The sequence below is a fragment of the Euprymna scolopes genome, chromosome 36, assembly GCF_053919585.1.
Source record: "Euprymna scolopes isolate OS-2025 chromosome 36, ASM5391958v1, whole genome shotgun sequence".
Lineage (NCBI taxonomy): Eukaryota > Metazoa > Mollusca > Cephalopoda > Sepiida > Sepiolidae > Euprymna > Euprymna scolopes.
In genome coordinates, this window is record NC_136517.1 from 97,603,442 (window position 1) to 97,618,037 (window position 14,596).

Here is a 14,596-nt window from a genome sequence, read left to right on the forward strand (position 1 = left end):
TTCGTCAAACAGGTATCAAGTCTCCCTCCAGGATGAGAAATTTCCAGATGGTCCGTTTTGAAGAAGCAGAGGTAGGTTCAGAAATTACATGTCACACACACGATTCCCTTTATGATAATCAAACACACAACCATTTATATTAGAGACAATCACACGGAATCTTTGATGTTATATAGTGTATACACTCAAACGTAAAAAGTGCCCCTAAATGAAGAACTCTATATAACATATTCAAATGTAACGAAAGCTCAATTTGGTACCCCTCAAGGATAACCTCGATGATAACGAATATATAACATTTACATCATCAACATTCTGATCCACATCTGGCATCAACTAAAATGAATGGCTCTCGTCTTCAGGAGGCCTCAAGTTTTGACAAGCTTCTGGGCTTGACCATTACTCCTGATCTTAAATGGAACACGTACATCAAATCTGTTGCCAAGGCCGCTGGAAAAATAGTGGGATCTTTCTATCGATCCGGTAGATATCTCACTGCTGATGCAATTCTTTATCTATATAAGAGCCAGGTACGTCCAAGGATGGAATACTGTTGCCACATCTGGGCAGGAGCTGCTAGAAAGGACTTGTCCTGCCTTGATAGAGTTCAAAATAGACTTTGTAGCCTCGCAGGAGATGTCCTTTTCTCTTCCCTGCAACCTCTATCTTACAGAAGAGATGTTGCGAGTTTGTCACTAATGTATCGTTATTTTCATGGAAAGTGTTCGACTGAGCTTCAGTCTATGGTCCCCCCTCGCCTAACTTTCACAAGAAATACTCGTCTAGCTGTAAACACTATCAATAATTTCCCCCACTCTTTATCTGTGCCTAAACCTAAACGTAGATTCCATAAACAAAGCTTCTTTCTTAGAACTGCATGTATGTGGAATTGTCTTCCGTTTTCCTGCTTTCCGGCTGACTACAATATGGTTGTGTTCAAGTCTAACGTAAATAAGTTCTTGATGAGCCGTTCCATATAAGTTATCAAATTTACCAAATGTTCATTACTAATGATTACTATATTGTCCAATTTCTACTGTACACTCTTTAACCCTTATCCTTGAGTGGCCTCTTGGCCTTGATAATGTGGTGATGCCTATGTAAAAAAAAAAAAAAAAAAAGTAGGCCTGAATCATATGCTTGAACACTTCCTTGCATGCTTGGCACAGCTACTTATTCCAGAACCCACTAACGCCAGCTACTTATTCCAGAACCCACTGATGCGAGATACCTATTCCAGAACCCACTGATGCTGGCTACCTGTTCCAGAATCTGCTGACGTCTATCTACCTGTTCAAGAGCCCACGGACTTCTAGCTATCTGTTCCAGTGCCTATGGGCATTTAGTTACCTGTTCTAGTGGCCACTGACGTCCTGCCCCATTTCTCTCTGACGTCCAGCTACTAGTTTCCAGAACCCACTTACGTCCAGCTACCTGTTTTAGTGCCAACTTACATCTACCTACCTGTTTCAGTGCCCACTGACATTCAGCTATCAGTTTCCAGCAACTGATCCCCTCTCATGCGGACTGATTTTAAATATACGATTTCCATTGCGTACAATTTACCTTTTTGGTAAATAAAACACGGCATTCATCACTTTAATGGAATATCAGTGCCTGCCATTCTTCTTTGCTATTGACGTTATCTCTTTGCCTTTGTGTCTACCTTGTTAGTTGACAGTTGATTGGCACCTTCACACCTCTCGCCCTCCACAAACACTACTTTATACTACTCGCCATTTTTATGGAGAGTAGTATAGAGTAGTATAAAGTAGATCATACCTTGGAGAATGATATAACTACGAATGAAAATATGCTACCTCTATCCTCCAGGGGTAAGTAATGCCTAAGGTGGGTGGGTGAGGGGAGGGCTCATAACAACAGAACAGATATTACACTTTCCCCCCTCTACCAAAAGGGAGGAGGTAATATGAGATCAAAAATAGTTCAGTTGTGATTTATTAGTTCAGACGACAACTAATAAGCTCGTATTTACTCTTTTCAAAAGGAGGGAGCAAACAGACCGAACAGATACTAAATTTTGATCCTAATTAAAAAAGCCAGTTGAAATGTCTAAATCTAGTTGCAATTTTTTCCTTATTGTTTTGAAAATAGTTGTACAAGAAAATGTAAAACGTGGAATTCTTTTATGCTTGTTTTCGTTTCGTTATGATGCGCACATGTTTCGCTTCGTTTCGTTTTTTGTTGTCGTCTCAAGTGAGTATAAAAGCTAAGAGTTGACACAGAAATGCAGCAGAAGAAGAACCGTCGTAGTAGCAGTAGTCTTCGTGTCAGTTCCCCTCCTCTTCTTTCTGTCTCTTTGAAACGTTACATATAAATATATACCGTTTTGTGGTCTTAATAATCAACGTTTGCTAGCACGTTTTGCATTACATGTCGGAGATATCTGTACCTCCTTTGTTTATTTTACTGAAAAAATAAATAAACAATAACAAAAAGAAAGAAAGAAAGAAAAAAAAAACAGAGAGAGAGAGAGAAAAAAAATAAACAATATTTTGAAATTTTCCAACCGGTCTTGTCAAGGAAGAAAAGGATTACTCTTTTCCCTTATTTATTTGTTTTTTGTTTTTTTTTAATTATTTATAATTAAATTACAAAAATTAAAAATACTTCTGAAGGATTCAACTCGATTGTCTATATATTTTTGGAAATTATTAAACTAATAATGGTAAGTAGTATTTCATTATTATTATTATTATTATTATTATTATTATTTTTGATGAAATTAAAAAATAAACCTACGGCATATCTTCATTTTTGTTCTCCACATTTTTGTAATAATAAAATATTACTGAAGACATGAATAAATAAAAAAGCACTTGTCAATCAAAAGAAAACAAAAGAATAACAGAAAACAATATTTGTTAGTAAAGAGTAGTGCTTCTACAGAATTTGAACCGAGCCAAACTTAACATTTAGGTTAGGGTAAGTTTATGATTAAATTAAGGTAACAAACAAACAAACAAACAAGTAAAATAGTAGTACAGAGGAGATATCGTGCTATTTAAAAAATAAAAAAAAATCTTCGAGTTTTACGGCATCTTTTTGTTATGTGAAAGTACAGAACAGTTACAAAACACCCTCCTCCCCATGTTAAGAATGTATTTCTAAATAATGTTATTTCAGCACGGTACCTTCACTACATAAAGTACCAAATGACTATTTACTTCAGGAGAATGTAACTCAACTGTCTATATTTTTTTAAATTATCAAAATATGGTGCATAGTATTTATTTCATTGTTATTATTATTAACATAATTTTGAATTTAAAAAGAAACATATGACATGACATTTCCCTTTCTTCGTTCACCCTTTTTTGTAAAAATAAATTATTATCACTAACATAAATACATAAAAAATGTTATTTCTGCTACAGAAAGGACTTGTCAATCCGGGAAACTAAACAACAAAAAACTATATTTGTTAAAGGCGGGTGCTTCTACAGAATTTGAACCGAATCAAACCTAAAACTTAAGTTAGGGTAAGTTTAGGGTTAAATTAAGTTTATTATTATTTTTTTTTTTCATTTAACTTAAATTTATGCATATTCTGAGGGAGGGATCTATTGTTTAAAACAATGCATGCGTGCTGAAATAATAACGTTATTATTTAAAAAGCCATCCTTAACATGGGGAGTGTTCTGTACCTATTCTGTACTTTAACCTTACAATTGAATAAAGAAAACATAAAACTTTAATTAAACGCGGAAATACGATTTAAAAAATAGCATGGATCACTCTCCGCCTTAGCATCAAACAAATCAATAATAACAATTAGTTAAAAATAGATCTCGTAGAATATTTAATGTGTAAAATTTTTCCAAAATATTTGATTAGATTCCGCCGAAATCTCTCCCTGTAAATTCATTTTCGTAATTCTGCTGTACACGAGTACACGACCCGAATGTTTCCGATTAAGATTTACGGAACAGACTGGAACTGCAATGCCGTCACCGAACATTCAGTTAGTACCGACATTAAATGAAATAACTTTTTCATTCATTCCCCGATTTAAGTTCAAGTTCCGTTCCTTACTCTTCTACTCCCTCCGTGTCTATTGTTATTTTTTCTTCTCAAATAAATAAGTAAATCAATTTTAAGATAGTGGATTTGTGTGCTTATGTATCTATGTGACCGTGCTATCCCCCCCTCCAATTTAAATGTAATTTTTACGATATTTTTGTTTATTAGGTGAAAGTAGAGAATAGTTACAAAGCGCGAAAGTACTTCTGCAAATGCTGAAGCCCCCCCCCTTTATTTGTTTATTCAAGGGGTTAAATTTAAAATATATAACGACAAATGTTTTTACTAGAAATGCGTTGGTTTAAGACATTACTACAAGCACAAGCACCAAACTAACCCTAACCTAATATTTTGAATGCCTAGTGTCGTCTGCCTTTTTATATATTTTTTCATGTGGCTTTCAAATCGTAAACAGGTTCAGTTATTTCTGGTCTGTTCCGTAAATCGCAATCGGAAACAGTCGGGTCGATATGGATCCATTGAAATGAAAATGATTTTTGAAAACTGATTTAGTCGTTTACTAACCAATAACGTGTTTTGGACATGAAATTGGCGATCATTTTACTATAGAAGTTTAAGTTAAAATTATCAGCCATATCCAGTTGGCCTTTTGGCTAGGAACAAAGTGTAGTATCTGTTCTGATACTGACTGCACTTCACCTTTTCTATTTTCGATCAGTCGAGGAGAAATCTTACATGACTGAGACAATTTAAATTTTTGCTGCTATATACAGATTGCCCCTTTTTGGGAGCTGGATTTTCCCCACATTAAAAACCGTGTCTAACTTTGCCCTCGTGGGGAAGGGGGAAAGTAAATAAGAACACAATGTAGAATAGCAGTCTCCACCCCCTCCCAAAAAAAGATTGGCAACTCGTCCTGTCCTATGCTATGTGAAGATATGTGGACTGGATGATCAATAACGCAATATCATGGTCAGGAAGTGGGTGATCATTAGGGCTATGACAAGAAAATATTCTTTTCATTATTTTGACTCGAGTATATATCAGTTAATATCTTATGTTTTTAGATAGTGATGTGATTTTTCAATTGATTAACTGTGTGGAATATATACTCGAGTCAAAACAATGAAAAGAATATTCTCTTGTCATAGCCCTAGTGATCATTTTACGTTAACATCAACATCCAATCTAAATATTTGATTTATTTAAAATAAAAAAAAATCTAGATAATTATGTGGAATTGCACACGCTTAAATAAATACATAAATAAAAAATAAAAATGTAATTTATATTCTTTTGACAGCGTGTGGGCAAAACATAAAATATTTTCCCTCCCGTCTCCAACCGAGTGTTATTTATTTATTTTGCGAAATTGACTTTTAGCCGTTTCATTACACCCGCGTCCTTATATCAGTTAGGTTTAGGTTCAGTCCCAGGAGACCATCCTCCCAGGTATTACCTTCTCCTTCGGAAGAAACGATTAGTTTATTGCCGGTTGCTTGAGGTGTCCCCGCCAAGGGATGCTGACGGGAAACCGCCAATCACGAGAAATTTTGCGACCATTTAGTCATTTAGTAAACTATTTTTAAAATGGGAAGGTGGATTGTGTTTTGTCATTATTCTGTACTTTCACCTAACAATTTAATAAACAAGATACCGTAAAAATCGAATTGAATATGAAAATCGTTTCTAATAAATAGTACGGTCCATAAACTGTACAATCACCAAAATTCTTAGCAAAACCTGATTTAATTAAAAGCCTGAAAGTTTTAGAAGTTATTTGCATAAACATTTTTATTTAATAAAGGGTTATTTTATTTTATTATTTTTGTTACTGTTTTCATTTCACTGTCAGTTGGTCCTTTGTTTTTAATTAATGTTTTTACGGTATCGTTTGTTTATTGTTAGGTGAAAGTACACAATAGCTAAAGCAGACCCCCTTCCTTCACATGCTGAAGGGCTTCTTTTTCTCTTCTTTTTTTTCTTTTTAATAATAATGTTATTTACGAAAACCATTCTTAACATGGAGAAGGGCGGCCGGATTGAAGTGGAAGCCGTAATCATTAAGATATATATATATATATATATATATATATATATATATATATATATATATATATATATATATATATATATATATAGTTACTTGGTGTGAATAACTGAAGTAATATAAATGAAAATATAAACAAACAAGGAAACAAATCGAAACTGAATTTGGTAATTATGTAGAATACGGATCCTATTATTTTTCGTTTAGATAGGATTTTCAAATTAAAATTTTATGGCATCTTTTGATTTAATTGTGGCATGAAAGTACAGAATAGTCAATAAACTCCCTCATGTTAAGAATGGGTTTCTAAATAATAGCGTTCCCTATTCTGCGTAAGTACCCTGAATTAAGACGGCAGTTCCTGGACAAAGATAGGGCTTGATATCGTAAATGATAATACAGTGTACTTAGCATCAGCACTTTACTGCGGTTTCATTGTATTTACTGATTAGCTGAAGTGTTTCCGTGGTACGAATAAAGTTATATATATATATATTAGTACTTATGCAGAAATACGAATCGTGCTATGTTTTAGATAGGATTTTAAAGTGTCAAATTTTACGGTATTTTTGTATATTAAATTTTTAGGGTACATCAATTAAAAACAAAGGAGCAATACAGAATAGTTGCAAAACGCAACGTTATTATTTCAGCACGGTCCATATTCTGCAGAAGTATCTTAAAGCATGTGCGTTATGTTTTTTTGAACTGCGGCCACACCCTTTTTTATATGTGTGTAATTAAAATGTTGTTAAAATAAAATATTAACATACGTTCGCAAAAAATGAACCGATATAGATATTTTTTGGGTCTATCTGGTGAACTATTTAGAATTTGATGTGCATATTTTATAAACATTCTGTAATGTATTTTTAATTGACATAAGATTCTGAATTAAAAACAACATCTTCCCAAAGGAGAGGCGTGTGAAGTTAAATACGCACAGAATTATACGGGAATTATTGAATATTGATAATTAATTATTACTAATGAATAATTTAAAGACACACACACATTCCGCCCCTCAAAACAAATGGATGTTATATATGATATATAAAATCCATATATATATATATATATATATATATATATATATATATATATTTGGATTATATATATGTGTGTGTGTGTTTATATGTATATCTTTCTCTACTACAGTAGAATCCCGGGATACTGCATTAAAAATTAGTAACAAAATACGGTACAATAGTATATAATACACACGTATATAACGAAATAACATAACACTGTAAGGCGGGGCAAATACAGTAAACCAGAGGCTGGAAAAAAACATCGTAACCTTAAAAAACCGTATTCTAAGACCACCGTATCCCGGGATTCTACTGTATTCGGCTGGACCAATTTTTTAAAAAAATTCACACGAAGGTACTTGATGTGTCTGGGAGTGTTCTTGCTTAGGCTTTGTATCGGAACGCATTTGATAAATATCTATGATCGAATAAATCCGATTAACGAAGGAAGCCCGATTTTTGTATTTATTTTTTTTACTTGGGACAACCTACCATCACAAGTGCATTTGAAAAGTTTTATTACAGCACAAGCATAAAGGCTCAGCCTATAAAATCAATTGTAGATTTTTTGACATGACAGGGGCGCGTTTGAAATGAATGTTCCTATTTAGAGCACAATTGAACCATGTCGACTTGTACATTGTGAAGCCATTATTTGCAGATGATTTTATAAAATTAACAGTAGGCTCTCTATAGTGCAATATAAACAACAATGTATTGTGGACTACGTCACTGTGGGGAGGCATGTGAAGCTTCTTCTCAGTATACTGCAGAAGAGGGGGTCCCTAACTAGAGCAGGCAATCAATTAATTTGATTAGAAAATGGGCGATTTCACCGATTTCAATGACAATAAAATTATAGGAGAGTGAAACATTTGTTGATCCTCATTTAATCCTGAACAATGTCAGGTCTCCCTGCTAGTGTATGTATATCTATGATGGACTTTCCCGTCGATTTCGACATATGAGCTCCACCACAACAACTAAGTTGTTTGTAAATCCACACTGATGATTTGTTTATAGTGGTGAAGGCTTTGTGTAGAACCAACCATCTTTGGTACAACAGCTAATCTCAGTCTATGCCATGGCTGCCGCATAACAGAGCACACAGTAGACCCCCAGGTTTTACATCAAAGTGTTCTTTATTTTTTAATTTTCTTATCAGTTTGTTCAAGCTAGAGATGCCAAACATTCAACCAATCAAATATTCCAACCGAGAGATCTTTTTAAGATTCTGACCGTCCCTTTAAGTGCAATTGTTTGAATCTTTCTTGCACTTGGTTCATCGAGTATATTTGCCAGGTAATTTTTACAATTCTTTTTCATGAGTCCAGTTGCCCTAGATAGAGATCTCCCTAAGATTCCAGTTTATTTTAAGGTTATACATAAGACATTGGTATTTTGTTATGGTTTCCTTCTCAGCTCTGTTCAACCCAGCATCATTGGGGATACTAATTTCTACTAAGGTTGCCTCTTTCTCCTTATCTCATATCACTGTCAAGTTTTATGGCTCCATTTTCTGGGTATGTAGCTGTACGGAAATGGATAGTCATAGTGGATGCTGTATGACTCGTTTCCAACTATTCTTCCTGGTATATGTTCCCATGACTTGCTGCTGCATTCAATATTCAACATTTTACAGATTGTCTAGTGGAGATATTTGCACACTCCATTGTGTCACATCTTATAGTAGGCGTCCCCCAGCAGAAGCTTACAGTTGGATGTGAGGTGGCTCCTACTCGCCTTGATCTTAGCCAACCATTATAATCGTCTCTTGATCATAGTGGAACGACTGGAGCAATCCTCTTTTTAGCTAGTCTATAGAGCCTTCCTTATCTATAAAGTCCTAGGTTAATTCATCCAAAAAATACTTGGCATGCTGTTGGTTGACCCATTCTTTCAATTTTTTGCAATGGAAGTTCTTTGTGTACTTTGGGCTATTTCCATAGCAAACTTAGTTTCTGATTCTGTCTCATTTGTAAGACAATCTTGTAAAAATGTTCAGCCAGTTTCGTGATGGAGGTTGTTCTGCTGATTCTTGTTTCATAATGTTTGTGCATCATTTTGAGGTTTGGATTTTGAGAGCTCATCAGATTCTGTCACGATCTGAGAGACCCATACCCTCTGCTCCTCTGGGCAGATATAGTCTAGGCAGACACTGGTTTTTGTCTGTTATTCTATAGTGTTAGCATTTTCTGCATTTTAGTATCCGATGTCCAAGGTGTGTGTTATCACAGGCATAGCTAGTTGGTTAATACCAGTGGTCTTGTTTTTGTTTGTAAGTTCTGTTTTACAAATTTTCCTTACACGACGCATATATTCATCTTGACATGCTGACTTGAATCGTTCTCTACCATGCCAAAATATTTGTAGCTTTCTTGCTCTTCTAGATCCTTGATGTCAGTATCTTCATGAAGTTGTATGTTTTCCATATGTGTATGTATGTGTGTATATTAGTGATGGGATAATTCCAATAAATATTTTTCCCCGATTCTGTACTAAATTCCTGATTCTGATACAATTACCGATTCAGATTCTTTATAAATCTCTACATATTTAACTATAGAATTATTTTTTTTTCCCAATTACCGTAAAAACACATGCTTGAATGTGCAGATATTTTCTGAAAAATAAAAACACATTGTGGGAGGGGGGAGATCTATAGATTTCGGTTTTAAAGGTTGTTGAAAATAAAAAAATATTTATTTTATTATTACTACCAGCAGTAGAAGATTTTGCTTTAAACAAAATCAAATAAAAAACGATAAAGTAATTGTTCTTGGCTTTGGGAAACCGACACAAATTTTTTTCCGATTCTGATACCCCAAAAGGTCCTGAATATGACCTTAAACTATATCCGATGATGAGGCCCCAGCTTGCGGGCTTTGGGGAGTGTTGAGCTACCCTTTAATTGCCATTGCTCCCAGGTCCACTCTGACCCGGAGTGGTAGTACCTGTTAGGATCCCAACTATGAGTTGAATAGAAATCGACTTGAAAAAAAAACCCTAAATATATTCTATTAAAAAATTGTTCTTCCAAATCACTGGATTTGGCATTAAGTAACCTGAAAAGGGTTGATATGCCGTAAAACAAAAACAACCGAACCGATACCCCAAAAAGTTCCACTTTTTCTGATTTCAATTATCCCAACACTGGTGTATGTATCTATCTACTATTATATAACAAATTTTGTGTGGGTGTATGAGTTTGTTCCTTAGGAACTCCTAAATAATTGAACTGATTATTTTGAAATTTCACACAAATGTATTTTATGTGCCTGGCAGTGTTCTTAGATAGGTTTTGTATTGGAAAGTCTGCGATAAATATTGATAATCAAAGAAAATTTGAAAGAAGGAACAGGCGATTTTGACTAAAGTTAACGCCTTATATAACCTAACATCACAAGTGCATTTGAGAAGTTTTATCATCACACAAAACAAAAAGCCCAATATATAAAATCAACAGTAGGTTCTTTGATATGACAGAGGCGAATTCAAAATGATTCTCTGTTCAGAGCACAATTGAACCATGATACTTGACTTCTGTATTTTAAACTTTACTTCAAGCTATTATATAAAAATAATTTTATCAAATCAACAGAAAGTTCTCTAGAGTACAATGTAAACTACAATGTATTATGGACTAAGTTACTCCAAGAAGATATTTAAAATTTCCACTCAGTGCACCATGGTGGGTCCCCAGCTAGAGCAGGCAATCAATCGATTTGTTTAAAAAATGGACGATTTAATCGATTTTAATGATAATAAAATATGGGAGAGTGAAACATTTGTTGATTCTCATTCAATCCCGAGCAATGTTGGGTCTTCCTGCTAAAATACACATATATATATATATGCACACGTGTGTATGTATGTATGTATGTATGTATGTATGTATGTATGTGTGTGTATATATGTGTGTGTGTGTGTGTGTGTATGTATGTATATTGTAAAAATTTTCTTTTTAGTTCGTTCAAGCTGTGGATGAGGCATCCTAAAGGCTGCTAAACATCAGCTATCTTATATATTCAAACCAAAAGATTTTTTAAAAGATTCTAACTGCCCCTTTAAGTGTAACATAGGCGTTACACTTTAGTTATTCATAAAAATAAAACTGGAAAGAAATAAAAATAAAAATCTAAATCGGCATTTTTTTCTTTTTTAACAAAAGTTTTTGTTACCATTACTTTCCCATCTGGACACCACTTAAAAGTCTCTCGCCTTCGTCCATCATTGTACCCGTTTCTTTTTCCTCTGATTGCATGCCAGCCACAGCCGACCTATTCTCATTCTTGACTTTACATGTCTATTTTCTTCAATGTTGACTTTCTTTCTGCCCCAAACGCTTACTAATTTGCATATGCATGTCTTTCAGCTACTACTGCTCTCTTCGCAAGCCATCCATTCTTGTTGCTGCTGCTATTTTCCCATGCGCTCATATGCACCATGTTACATATCTTCCTTTCCCCTTAAAATTCTTTACAACAAACTAAAGGAATTCTAAAGTATTCTTCCAAATATTTAAAGGCAACATGTTAATACATTGGAAGGAAAAAACTCGGTGGACTGTTTAAATAAAATTAAAATTTTACTGGAGCAGTGTTGAAGTGTTTCAGCTTGGTTGTGTAAGAATACATTTTCAAATATTAAAAATATTTTACAAAGCCAGTTAAATCATAGCAAGATCAAATCAGAGTTTGCATAGTCTTTAATGTTTATTGGTCCTGAGTCTGAAAATTCACCGAACTGAAACGGAACAATTTTATTTTAATAATAAAGTTAGTTTATTATTTCTTGACAGTCTTCATAACACGTTATAATGTTGTTTCAAGATACATTTATGCATATATGATTTTTTTCATGTGAGTTTTTCTTCATGCAGCTTTTTTTCTCATTTTCTTACATCAACTCTTGATTCTCTCTCAATATCCTATCGGTCATAACATATCTCTTCTTGCTCATTGATAGATTTTTATGACAAATAGTTTTCTTTTGGTTAAAACATTCTCTTTGAAACCCTTTACTAAACTAGTTATAACATTGTTCCTGGTCCTATGACTCGTTTATCTTTTTATTGCTCAGTTACTTTTAATGAGATTATTTGGGAGAACACTTGTTAATCTAACCATTTGTTTAGTCCATGGGCCCTGTTGTCTCTTAACGGCTCAACTTCTGTTTGATGAGATTATTCAAGACAATTTCGACTTATTTTGTCTCTTAAGTGCTCAGTCGCTTTTGACAAGATTATTTGGGACAATTTACAGTTTACACCTGATCCAACAGATCAAAGGCATTACCCGTGCCCCAACTTAATTGGATATCAACATTATACAACAATTATTGAATTTTTCCCTTTTCATGTCACAATACAGTTTAACCTTATCATTAAGCATCGGCAGATCTATCTAATGCGAGCACTGTTTATTTACTTACTACTCTTTAATTTCCACTATCCTCTAAGTTTCTTTGTTCATAAACCAACCCACCAAAGTCCAGTCACTAACTTCTGATGGCTAGGTTACATGCATACTCTGGAAATTTGATCTGTTGTCCAAATATTACGTACTGGATCTATTAAAGAGGACTGATGTAATATATTGTTGTTCGTGTTAGCAGTGAATCTTAGAGTGATAGACAGTCTGAGGAGTGTTCATGTTGTTGAGTGTTGTGAGATGCTAGATATTATATATATTCATTGTGAGTGTTCATATTGTCGAGATATAGACAGGTCTTATATATAATGAGACAGACAGGTAGGGTACAGATTACTACAGGAGAACCAAGCCTGTAATTCAATGAGAGGAGATTTATGAATATCTTCATAGATAGACCGAGAGTGCGTTTGACATTTACGTTTTGACAGTTGTACATTTTTATAAATGCAAAGTTCATATTAATACAATTTCACTTTACCTTTGTTTTGGTAGAATGATACAACACGAGATGGCAGTTATAAAAACACATGATGATACGTTTATTTCTTCGACTGGTCGGACATGATTCTGTATTTCAGGGATTCAAAGTTGCTTACATGGTTACCTCTAAAACCTCTCGCTTCCCAGAGGGTGCCTTGACTCTTCTAGCTTCTCCCGTCTAACTCCTCTCGCTTCTTCTAACTGACTGATCCTGACTTATCTAACTAAATTCATAACTCATGACGTCACTGCATGACCAGCACGTGCCTCTCAGACACATGGCATGACATGCCTCCGTGTTTAAGCATGCATTGTTATTCACATGTTTCTTACAAAGCCGACCCTCTAACCTAATTTTCGTAACCCACTTTACAAATAACATTTTCCATTGTCCGTTTTTAAATTCCTTATTTTAATTTTCATTTTTATTACAGAAACAAAATTCATCATTACGTTCCTTTTTCAATAAACAGATATCTAACTATTTTGTGTGAGATAAACAATGGCAATTTCACATTACTTGTTTTCAATAACATTCTGTATTTATTTTAACTTATGATTGGAATTCTCAATTCCAAAATCTAACTTCGCAAGTTCGAATCCTTTACTATCCTATTTCATATTTACTCACAAGAACAGGCTGCTGTTCTTGTAACATCCCTACCACCCTTATTTTAAAAAAAAAATTGTACACATTTTTAAATTCTAGTACATTTAGCTAAGGAAGATCAGACACCATAAAACAAAAAACGAAACTTTTTTTTTTTTTCTCAAGTCAACCCCTTTCCGACTGACTTCATAATTTTTTTTTTTTTTTAGACCAGAATCTCTATCTGATCTCCCTGGCATATTCCTTTTGGGTGTAGGGTGGTACCTCCTATAACTCGCGTCAGCTGCTTGCATAACAACTAATTTTAGTACTGGCGCAGAATAATACGGACTCAATAAATGTCACGGTGGTATTTATTGGGTGGGTTTCTATAAGTATTTTATTTAATTTTAGATTTTTAAGCGATTACCGATGATCCAAATGACTATAATAAAGTCGTCATTTTTGTTTTTGTTCTAACTTAACAAACTTGACACTTTAGTTTCAAATTAAGTGAATACTTTAAAATTAGTTTAAACCCACAAAAAACTTATCCAAGTAGGTAGAAGAGTAACTTATATTGCTTTTGGTAAAATTTATTTGTTATATACTTATTTTTTTCATCGTTCCTCACATTTTTTGTTTTATTGGCAATTTTAAAAAATGATCTAAAATATTTTAGAAAAAATAAGAACGAATTTTAAAATATCTTTATTTATTTGTACGTATGCAGAGAAGGTACCGTGCTGAAATAATAACGTTATTATTTAGAAACCCATTCTTAACATAGTAGGGGAGGACTTTGTTAACTATTCTGTACTCTTACCTAACAATTTAATAAACAAAAGATACCCTAAAAATTGAATTTAATTTGAACATCATATCTAAAAAATAGCACGATCCCTATTCTGTATAGGAACCATTTTTTTTAGTCAGAATTTCAACCTTATTTTGTTCAGGCTGAGGATGGTGCATTCTACTGGATGCTAAACATTCGCCCTATCCC

General features: G+C 33.9%; 1 protein-coding gene across 1 annotated transcript in view; it reads left to right on the forward strand.

The window, feature by feature from the left end:
- Positions 1–2,252: 2,252 nt before the first annotated feature.
- The window catches only part of LOC145260698 (glia maturation factor beta-like), a 173,708-nt gene continuing 161,364 nt past the window's right edge, over positions 2,253–14,596 (forward strand). Inside the window, exon 1 of the mRNA XM_080119098.1 lies at positions 2,253–2,689. Within this exon, the coding sequence (XP_079975224.1) occupies positions 2,687–2,689 (3 nt within the window). The 5' untranslated portion in view covers positions 2,253–2,686. The remainder of the gene's footprint in view (positions 2,690–14,596) is intronic.